The sequence below is a fragment of the Spodoptera frugiperda genome, chromosome 17, assembly GCF_023101765.2.
Source record: "Spodoptera frugiperda isolate SF20-4 chromosome 17, AGI-APGP_CSIRO_Sfru_2.0, whole genome shotgun sequence".
Classification (NCBI taxonomy): Eukaryota; Metazoa; Arthropoda; class Insecta; order Lepidoptera; family Noctuidae; genus Spodoptera; species Spodoptera frugiperda.
In genome coordinates, this window is record NC_064228.1 from 7,183,911 (window position 1) to 7,195,479 (window position 11,569).

At 37.3% G+C, this 11,569-nt stretch overlaps 1 protein-coding gene and 1 non-coding gene across 5 annotated transcripts; one reads left to right on the forward strand and one right to left on the reverse strand.

Moving 5' to 3' along the window:
• Nucleotides 1–275: 275 nt before the first annotated feature.
• On the forward strand, nucleotides 276–4,574 carry LOC118276996 (uncharacterized). 4 transcript variants are annotated; one of them, XM_035595639.2, is made up of 3 exons: nucleotides 321–419; nucleotides 1,161–1,209; nucleotides 2,644–4,574. In XM_035595639.2, the coding sequence occupies exon 3, from the start codon at nucleotides 2,679–2,681 to the stop codon at nucleotides 3,561–3,563; it is 885 nt and encodes a 294-aa protein (XP_035451532.1). In that variant the 5' UTR covers nucleotides 321–419; nucleotides 1,161–1,209; nucleotides 2,644–2,678; the 3' UTR covers nucleotides 3,564–4,574. The 4 variants fall into 4 exon arrangements, with proteins under 4 accessions (XP_035451533.1, XP_035451532.1, XP_035451534.1 ...); XM_035595641.2 differs by having other exon boundaries at nucleotides 405–450; XM_035595640.2 differs by lacking the exon at nucleotides 1,161–1,209 and having other exon boundaries at nucleotides 276–419.
• Nucleotides 4,575–7,684: 3,110 nt separating this feature from the next.
• Nucleotides 7,685–7,756, reverse strand: Trnap-agg (transfer RNA proline (anticodon AGG)). The gene has a single exon. It is a non-coding gene; the product is annotated as a tRNA-Pro (tRNA).
• Between the last annotated feature and the right edge of the window lie 3,813 nt (nucleotides 7,757–11,569).

Below are 11,569 nucleotides of genomic sequence, written 5' to 3' on the forward strand. Positions count from 1 at the left end.
CGCAAGCGTTGTTTCACATCGGTTTTCTGTGAGGCCGTGGTATCACTCCGGTCGAGCCGGCCTATTCATGCTGAAGCATGGCTCTCCCACACCTAAAATGTCTCACGATAGTTATTATAAAAATTAATTACGAATATAATTTTAATATTAATTATTATATTATCGGGTTACTCACGTAACTGTTTGACGAGGAACTCGACTAGTTTGAAGCCATGCTAGAAGCTCATAATCATGAGAAATATTAAAATTATAATTTAAATAGTTAAAGCACCCTATATTTCATGATGCGAATGTCAACACGCAGCATGTTTACAAGCATCGTGGATACGTGACACAATGGCAGATGTTTTATAAAGTCTTCGAGCGTGATGATGCTAAACCCATTTCATAACAAACGGCCGACGCCCGTGGACGGACAGGTGCGTTCAGTTTCTATTTTACTGCACTTTGGTAAGCGGGTGTTTCTTAAAAAAACTGTAACTTTATTTAACAAATCATTATTCTCCTGCGTTATTAAGCATCGTGGTAGCTTATTATCATCCTTATTTTTGTTGCATTGGTTGGGAGCAGTGTCATAGCTTAATTTATTGAAACCAAATTTTGTGTTTCAATTTGCAGAATTGTTAACTTTTGGTCGAGGATAATGATGCCGTTAACTTTTTGTGTTTTTTTTTAAGAATCACCCAAGCACTTGTGTAGTTGATGTCCTCACGTATAATATCGAAACTGCAAACAAAACTTCACAGGAGTGTGATTCGAAGTTTCCATTTTGATTTGACTGCCAATAGAAAACTGTTGAAGGTAAATCCTCCGCTAACGTCGGTCACCGGTGACCACCACGGCGTTCAATGCGAACATTTTATATCACCTGTGTGTTAAATGAAACATTACATTTGAACAACATTAAATTTGAACATTTGCTATCTCTTGTGTGTTTTACCTGGAAAGTTTTTTTTTCTATATCTATATCTATTAATTTTTCCATTCTATTTGATTGAAAAACAGTGAAAGGAATAATAAATTGTGCATATATCATACTATTAGTGCAATAAAATAAATATGACCTTTTTTGCAGTTTCTATACTATACGTAGGAGCGTAGATCTATAGCTTTAAAATTCTTATTATCTTTTTCTTCATCTGTTTTTCTATTTTTGTCAGGGATTTCCTGATTGGCTTGTGGTCTAAAACTTGAAGAAGCTTTCCTCAGGTGGGTGTCTTATTTCATTTAAATCTTGTAGAATTCCGTTCTTTGAAATTCTTCGTGGTTCACTATAAGGTGTAAATTAAGTAATTAAATTTTCCCTAAGTTCCCAAAAGGGCACATAGTTGGAACATATTACTTTATTACAATTGTAAAAAAGGCCACACTGTATACTATGGATGCATTAAAGTGGTTTGATTTGTTTTGAAAAAACTATACAGGAAGATTTAATTTTAAAATATTTATGTTACTGTGCATAATTTCATCTTGATTTTGAAATTACTTTTCTTTTTTTTCTTTCTATTAAGCATTCAAGATTATGACAAGGCATTTATATTTCTTAAAGTCTATCATAATCTTAAAATTCTCTTCGTTAATTTTTTCCACAAGTTTTACTGAGACACATAACTATAACGTAACTTATTTTAATAATGCAAGATATTTTTTCAATTTCAATTTGAAAAATATGATAGCCTAAATCAACAATTTCTCAAAAAGTAAAATGTTGGGCTCAGAATAGTACCCTGTAGTACTCCAACAGCATCATTAAATAAAAAATACAATTTATATATCAAAATTCAACATTATTAAACAAGCAATACTTGGAAAACAAAACAAAATAAATCAGACTAAAAAAAAACTATACTAATATAACTTCGCAATCGGAAGCCTTGCTAAAGTCTATGAAAACCATTTTGAGCTAAAGGAAGTTATGAGTCTATGTTTTGACTACCTACTAATATCATTACGTCTAATAGTTATGAGAATCTAATTAAACAAATACCATTATAGTGAACCATCAAGCAACACTGTTCTTTTTTTATAAGTCGGTCATTGTGACACTATCAGTATACAATGGCCACTTGTATAAACATTTGTTCCATCATTTGCCAAAACAATAATAATTCATCCTGACTTACTTGCATTGTAGCTGTTATATTCATATATCTATGCGATTTCAATGTGTATGTGATCTGTTCTGTAAATATTTTCGTTGTGTGCTTTGTCTGTATCTATATTGTCATATTTTAATATGTCTTCTTCATTAATGACGATTATAATTTATAAATGATCATTTGATCTAGTTTTATTATAACTTTCGTGAGACATACTAAATTAATTATTAAGTTGTCGGCTTACGGATGCTCTTGAAAATGAGCACGGCTCTCTAGCATAGCTCGACTAAAATCCGAGGAAGTACGAGTTTGAGTGAGTGTTTGACGAGGAATGACTAGTGAAACTAGTCGAGTTCCTCGTCAAACCGTTACGTGTGTAAGCCGATAACATAATAGTTAATTTGATCTAGTGTTACTATTCACATTAATAGCTTATTTCATCTCTACAGGTATCTGAACTTAGAGGGATTTAAAAGATGTTCTTTTATTGTTTCAATACCTTTTTCTTCACACACACCATATTTCAAAGCTATCTTCTTCACAGATACCACAAACGTTTGTCATGAACCTGCGTTCACAATGAGGAGCTTGACTAAAATCCTGTCTGTCTTCGCCATTTTCATCGCTGGATACAACACAGAAAAATGTGAACGAATCAAAATCGGAAACGAATACTACAAGCGACAGCTAATTGCGACTATAGATGGCTACCCAACAGGAATGGTTATAGACCCAAGAACCGACCACATATTCTTCATCCTTCATAAAAGAAACTACACTAAAGGAATACATCTACTAAAACATGGATCCTTAGGCATCAAAGAACTGCCAGTTTCAGATGAATTACTTGGACAATGTGTCGCTATTGATACTACCAACAATATTATTTACATTGGCACCAATCAAGGCTTAGTCACATACGATTATTCAAGAACAGAGATCACTGCAGAAAGGCCGATCGGAGACGATGATGTACGAAGTATCTTCATAGATAAAACGGACAACCAAATGTACATAGCAACGGGATCAAACCACGAAATATTCCGTTTTATGAACGGGTCAGCTGCTGTGAAACGGTACGATAAAATTCCAAAAGCCTACAGCTTTATTCTTGATAGCAAAGGCAATGCTTTCTACGAGTATATTGATGGTAGACTGTATTTCTTCTCCGTAGATTTGTATGAACCAATTCAGTATAAAGGTTTCACAAGAGAACTGAAATACATTCTACAATTGAACAATAACGATGAAGCTATAGTAGCTGTCAAAGGTTCCTTGTTCAGACTCTTTACTAAAAGCATTTTGCCTGTAAAAATAGGACAGTTAGGTTTCAAAATCACCGGTCTAGCTTTCGATCATAAAAACAATATTATCATAGGTACTAAAGGAAAGATTTATAGGTACAAGCCTATCGATACAAATGATCCTTGTCCGGCTGATGATTATTTCATGTCAAGCATTTAATTGTGTTTTATTTTAGACAATTTTAGTTGCTCGAAGATTTAGTTTACTGTTAGATTAGATACTCTAGTTAGCACGTTATTAAGGTCGAGTCAATCGCCTGCCAATTTTCCTTTAGCAATTAGTTACTGATTTAAATGTTTGCATTATTTTACGCATGCATAGTTATTAATTTGAGCAACTAAATTTGTTTTTATAGTGATCTTTATTGTCATTGTTCCAAAATTCTCAAGTTTATCTTGTGCATCATCGATTTCCATTGCATTTAGTTCATTTTCATTGTCATATCATGCATTATTCTCATCATATTTCATATTTTCATCATCGTTTTCATGAAAATCGTCTATAACTGCCACTATCTTACAAACACGCATCCATATTTCATTTTCAATCACCCATATCAAATACCCAGCTGTATTATCGTTAAATTGACTGACATTTCCTACGCTTCCGATGTTATAACTAATTTTGATTGAACCGTTTTCTGGTTTGTTTAGTTTTTTACTTTCTACGCTCCGTTTACGCACTTATTATCTAGGCATTGAGGTGGAAAACCGTTTGTTATTGTACACTCATGATTGATTCGCCTTTTGTTTTTAAAATATTGCTTATTCAATTGTTTGGGTATCGTCACCATGTATAGCCAAATTGTGTTTTGTTATGTCTGTCTGAATCACGAGTTAAGTCATGCTTTTGTCGAATTCATGTAGCTGTTGTTTTCTGTTAATGTTTTTGTTAATTGTATTTTAATTTCAACAATGCCATTTTACCGAATATAGACACCGTCATATTTCTATTCGGTAATGATGTTTTAGTGTTCCTATAAGCTTAAATCATATCATTCATCTCTGAAACTAGCTATAGAAAAAACATTAGTTAAAATCGTACCATAGGTTTCTTTTTCTTTTGTCTATTTTCATTGTTTCATTAAACTTGAGATTTTTGGAATAAAACATGGTTAGACGAAACGGAAGTTACCGCACATTTTTGCATTTTTTCCTTAGTTTTAAATGACTTAGTGTAGCAATGAGGTTTCATCACATGCACCTGGCAGGCTAGATGTTGACACACACTGGCAGGCTGCGTTGTGACACGGGAGAAGAATTGAACGTTTTGAATTTGACTAGGTTGTCAACGATGAGAAAATTTTACATTATTTGTCATTACATTTTATTGTCAGAAGAATTTTAGCTTTCGTGTAAGACACAACACATGCTAAATTGGCGCCCAACGTGGGGCCGACCATGCCCCGAACTAGGCTACGGAGGCAGACGACGGCAGACGACGAAGCTACGGAGCAGAGTCCTGTACGGGCCCCCGAACTTGTCACAGCGCCTCGTCTGACCGTGCCGGCATAATGCAGGCGGATACGACTAGGTGCCCAATAGAGACGCTGCGGTCGTTGCGCCGACGAAACGCGGTCGAAACGCCGGCGCCTCATGGCAGTCACCATCGTCACCGTCGCTGAACATCACTACGAGTACCGCGGGGTTCACCGGACTTCTCAAGAAGAGTTCGTCCTGGAACTTCGCCAAGTGTACCGCGGGGTTCACCGGACTTCTCAAGAAGAGTTCGTCCTGGAACTTCACCAAGTGTACCGCGGGGTTCACCGGACTTCTCAAGATGAGTTCGTCCTGGAACTTCGCAAAGTGTACCACGAGGTTCACCGGTACTTCTCAAAAACCGGAGGTACTAGAAGCCTTCATCGATTTTTAGCGGTCCAGGTATACAAGGAGTGTGCTGTGCGGACGTGAGTGACGATCACGCGCTGCGGGGACTCCCGATGCTGTTAGAGGGCGATGCCACCGTGTGGTGGCGCGGCGCCCGCAACAACGTCGCCACCTGGAAGGACGCCGTGCTCCGACTTCGCTCCATGTTGACTCCGAGACTAAGATTCGGAAGTTGTTGGGCGGGTGCGGAGCCCCGATGGACTTCAGCTGTGTCCTCGTGCACTACCCGTACACAGACCCGTTTAGTGACAGCCAAGAATTCGACTTCTCATCACTGTCAGACGCCGAAGCCGGCATACAAGATATCACGTGAAATGTTCAGCTAGGAACAAAAAAGACAAACGTGCAGAAGTGTTTGTGTGTAGATTTAGGTCTCTAATTGTAAAATTACCATACGAAGTACCTTTGCCTATGCAAATAGATATAATTTATGGTTTGTTACACCGTCGAGTACGTAAGCGGTTACAGCGTAGTGATATTGGTGACATACATAATTTTGTAGAGAAGGTAAGGGTCATCGAAGACGCGATCTCCGAACTATCATTAAATACCGAAAATTTTTGCGGCAATACGGCAAAATCTAACGTTTCCTGCTCACAAGTTTTACGCGATCACCATAACAATAAGATCGAGTCTACCACTACCACTAGTTCCGACGTTACTACGGACTCGAAAGTCACTAGTAACTCGAATGAAAATTCGAAACGCGATAAGCACGTTCGTTGCAAGTTTTGTAAGTCTTACGGCCATAGCGTAGCCGAAACCTTTCGTACTCAGAACTGACAGTAGCAGTTAAGCTTTAGGAGCGGCATTACTCCAGGGGGAGGGGACCGACGAGCGACCTATAGAGTACGCCAGTCGCCTCCTCACGTCGGCTGAAAGAAACGTAGGAAGGGTAGACCACGCAAGAACTAACCTGATCGCGGGGACGTTCGCTCAGGTTAGAGGGGGAGACTGTAGCAATGAGGTTTCATCACATGCACCTGGCAGGCTAGATGTTGACACACACTGGCAGGCTGCGTTGTGACACGGGAGAAGAATTGAACGTTTTGAATTTGACTAGGTTGTCAACGATGAGAAAATTTTACATTATTTGTCATTACATTTTATTGTCAGAAGAATTTTAGCTTTCGTGTAAGACACAACACATGCTAAATTAGTTATTTAAGAATGTTATTATTAACTGGTTATTGCTTATTATTGCTTTGTTTTCACATACCACTGCCACGTTAGTTTTAGTTTTTTTGATATTCAGCTAGCCTTTGTGGCTTTCTGACATTTTTTCTTTGTTAAAGATCTCTTCGTCATTTTTTTTTTTAATTTTTTATTTTCATAAATTTTATTGTGATTTTATCGTTACTACGACATTGTTATTTTTATTTATGTTTACCTACTACTAAAGAATTTATCAAATAAATGCTTATTTTCTTACACTTTTTCATTTATTAGTTTTCTTTCCAAACAGAAATATTAAAAAACAACCTGCCTTAAAAATGTTTGATTTTGAACCTAACTACTCAAATATGTGCGGGGTAATCGCACAACTTGATTCCCCCTAGTCCTTTCCATCATCGAACCACAAGACAATCACTAAAGCGCCACCGCTTCATGGTAGATGTCCCGAGTAACATCCCGAGTGTCGCTGATTACTTCCTTATGCTAAGGAGTGGAATTCTTTGCCGGAGTCTATGTTTCCTGAAGGGATAACCTGGGTGTCTACAAAGCCCGAGTGAATAGGCTGCTCATGGACAGACGTGCTCCATCGTAGGCCGCATCATCACTTACCAGGCGAGATAGCAGCCAAACATCAACCCATCAAATATAAAAAAAAACTACGAAAATCCATCACCATGATCTGATCATCATCATCATCATCATCACCCAGTTGTCGTCCACTGCAAGACATTTATAAGCCTTTCAAATAACACACCACACCGAGCTCAATCCAACACTTCGCATCACAATTAATTTATACTCCAGTAAAATTATATCATCGAACACAACTCGCGATATCGGCACACTAGCGACATCTATGAAAATCTTTGCGCAATCATCTATACTGTTTTGTAAAGTGTATACTAGATGGCGCCACTATATCAGTTCATAATCCAATAGCATTGCTTTCTAAATTGAGGTTATAAAATGTGTTTAAACATATTTAAATGTATTATGTAACTGTAAATAAATGAATAATATGATATGAATGACATGATAAATAATGGTAATTAGATAAATAGTAGTGGTATTACTACTAAAACCTTCTAATATAGTTTACCAAATCTAATGTTTTGTAAAATTTCTTATCTTTAATTATATTAAAAAAGAATAAAAAATCATGCTAAATAAATAACAAAACAAATTTAAAAAATATAAGGAACAAAGTGCAAAAGGTTTGGGCTCGTCCGGGATTTGAACCCGGGACCTCTCGCACCCTAAGCGAAAATCATACCCCTAGACCAACGAGCCACTGACAGTTTAGACGAAATTATCAATCCAATACCACGTTTAAGACATTAACCAATTCTTATGACGTCATATCAATATTTGACTGCACGGTTGGTGCGGTGACTGGGCAACTGGCTGCCGCGTAACGGGTAGCGGGTTCGATTCCCGCACGGAGCAACTCTTTGTGTGATCCACAAATTGTTGTTTCGGGTCTGGGTGTCATGTGTACGTGAACTTGTATGTTTGTAAACGCACCCACGACTGCCACGACACAGGAGAAAATCTTAATGTGGGGCAACGTTTCTAAAAAAAAATTGTTTTTTTTTATTTTATTTCCCGTTCCACGTCACGTGCTTCGGTACGAATAGGTCGGCTAAACCGGAGTGATAAAACAGTATTACAGAAAATCGGCGTGAAACTAAAAAAAATAAAAACAAGCAAAGCTTTTACTTCGCTGTTTTTTTAAGAGGGGAAAATCATCTGATGACTTCTCCCGCCTTGGGCGAGGCGAGAGGGAGTGTCAGACTCTTACTGACTAAAAACCACCCCGTTCCTACTCCGCTATGTAGTGTTCTGAGTTGTGAGTTAGATTACCAGACACTCTATAATTATATTATTTCACAGTTCCTCCACATACCCAAATCCTTAAAAGCCGGCAACGCACTTAGAATAACTCATTTAGTGTTGCAATACTGCCTCGTTGGTTGAGTGATCGCAATTGCTACTGCCAGACAAGAGGTCTCAGGTTCTATTCCCGGGTCGGACAGAGTCTTATTGGGTTTTTTTCGGTTTTTCGAAAATTTCTCAATAGAAGCACGGAGTCTGAAATTGTGCCCAGTATATGGCAATAGGCTCACTGCCTATTACATGGGACTTATAACACAAATAATGATAAGTGGGTGTACATTGTATAGCGGCATTACGTGCCCTAATGTGCACCTCTGCCTACCCCTTCGCGGATAAAAGGCGTGACGTTGCTTTTTTATTTAGTGTTTCAAAGCATAAAAGTAATCCAATTAGCTAAGTACTTGTTTTTTTTTCTTTTTTTGTCTGGAAAAAAGTGAATGAATAATTCTTTACTTAGTTAGTCATTTAAGCGATATACTTCCTACAAGATATTTTTAGATTTACTTAGTATAATTAACTAACAAAAACTTCCAATTATCCTGTTAAAGCATTCTTTATGTTTCATTTATGGTTCGCAGTTTTTGTTCCAAGTCTGATACCTATTAGTCTATCTAAGCATGGATGGTATTACCTACCTAATTTGCATTTACAAAAATGTGCATTATTCTCTTTGAGCTAATTTGAACACTCTTTAAAAATACGGAATTATAACAGTCGCGCCGCATGTTCGTAACATTCCTAGACAACCTACAACATCACAGCTCTACTGTGGTCAAGGAACATGGAGCTGTTCACACAGAATATAATATTCATTATTTATTTTTATTTGAAAATTTCAATACTTAATTTAGGCTTTCGTCGATACATTTCGTTGTATTGTCCTTCTTTGGACTAGTAGGTACTACTTGTATTTTCTGAACAGAATATAATATTCATTATTTATTTTTATTTGAAAATTTCAATTATTAATTTAGGCTTTCGTCGATACATTTCGTTGTATTGTCCTTCTTTGGACTAGTAGGTACTACTTGTATTTTCATTTAAATCATAAGAGTGATCCTCATCTACTGTATTGTATATTATATACCTAAAGGAAGCTTCTCCCTTTTTCTTTGAGGAATTCGTTATTATCACATCATATTAGCTACAAGACATCCACTGATAGACATAGGCCTCCCTCAATGACGTCCATATAGTCCAGTTGGAGGCGACCTGCATCGCAACGCACTTTGTTCGAGCTTCAAGGAATAAAATACATACTAATTACATTTTAACACGATAAAAACTTGTAATTAGATACTTATTCTTATCTTTTTTCCCAAGCAGATAAGAAAATCAAAATATTCGCGGCAGAATAACAACATGGCCGCTAGAATTAAGCCTAAAATAATTTAATATTGTAAATAATAAAATTTAATTAATCGCGCGACCCTCGTAATATGTGATTATTGTCGTTTCAACGTAATTTTGTTACACAACACGTATCATAAGGCTTCATACTCACTGTGACGTAACACTCGAATAAAATGGCGGCGAAATTGTACCGAATGCTCAGTTTTGGTGTTTATTTATGCAAATTTTTATGAGTGATTTAAATTAATGGGTTTACCGTTTATTTTTATTTGTTTTTTAATTGGTCTTTTGAATAATTTTTGTATGGACTTAATAGTTTTTTGTTACGGTCAATGAGTAACATCTTCAATGGAAATATATGGTAATTCATTTAAAATCAAAAGCACTTGCCATAAATTTTAATTTTGAATAACTTAATCTTTTTTTTTCTCCAAGAATCGCTGCTTATTATTGGACTAATGGTGGCTTATGTCAGAGTGGGTTTTCACACGCGGCCATGCTAAAAATTAAATAGGTACAGAAATCGACTTGATACCGATTCAGAATTACCTAAGGATAAAATTGACAAAAATTACTCCTAACATTGAATCCATTTGCGACAAGAAACAAGCACACGTTCACATTAATATTACTCAGACATTTCTTTTGGTTAAACCTTATTTTCTTCAACTGTATTTTATTTTCTTGGATGGGGAGGGCGGTCGTTAGTATGGGGTTCGCTGTCACTTAGAAATTTTAACAAGGATTCGTGTGGAGCCGAAAGTTTGACAAACCCTGCTTTGTATCAATCGTACAGAGTCAATATCAAATATTTTTAGAACTTATGAGACGGGATATTTACCATGTTTATTCACTTCCCGTAAAGGTAAGTATCCGGTAAATATCCCGTAATAAGTTCTAATAATAATGTTAATGACCATGTCAGTTTAAAAACTTATATCAATATCAAACGTTTAGACTGCACGGTTGGCGTGGTGGCTGGGCAACTGGCTGCCGTGGAACGTGTAGCGGGTTCGAAGAACCTGTATTATTTGAACTTGTATGTTTGTAAACGCACCCACGACACAGGAGAAAATCCTAGTGTGGAGCAACGTTTAAAAAAATTTACTCCATTAATATACACCGTTGCTAACCAGAACAGTGGCCACATACCCTAACGACCAACAACCACGGTTCCCAGCACAATTTACAACGACTTTAGTCTACTATTGTTTTTAAAAGTGAAATTAGACTCTCATGCTTGAAAAACTAGATTGTGATCGACATAGCGGCATTGTTACAATTATCGGTCAAGTGTGAGTCGCGCATGGGAATGTTTAAAGTTCAAAAAAGTTTGTATAACTTTGTCTATGGTCTGTAATCTTAGATCTTTAATGGCGGGCGTTGTTTTGAGTGAGAAGTCATTATATTATGTAGTTATGGAGGTTTATGTAATTAGTGTGTTAACTAACTGCTTTGATGACGATCGTGTGTCTGATGGAAAGGAGTCTTTTTGGGAGGATGGAAGATGAAGTGAAGTGACTCCTCCCGTCCTAGGTGAAGCATAAGAGCTCTAGGCGCGCACCCAGTGGCCTGAGGGAAGACGGTGGCACAGTGGTCACGTGCTGCCGTGCAACTTGCGCAGCAAGGTTCGTGGGAGACACACGTCTCCCTAGGGATGTGCCGTAACAGGCGTCGCTCGTTGGGGCTCTGGAGCAGGTCTATTAAGAGGACCCGGTGTTATGGATGTTGAGGGTGGCCACCGGGTTGGTTTTAGTGAGGCATAAATCCCACACTCCCTAGACTTTTAAACAAAAGCTAGGCGCCTTTAGGTAAAAAGGTGAGGCGTAAGAGAGTGTCAGACTCTTACAGACT

Bases quoted from the DNA above. Each gene is read 5' to 3' on its own strand.
- LOC118276996 (XM_035595640.2), top strand. From the start codon at position 2,679: ATGAGGAGCTTGACTAAAATCCTGTCTGTCTTCGCCATTTTCATCGCT.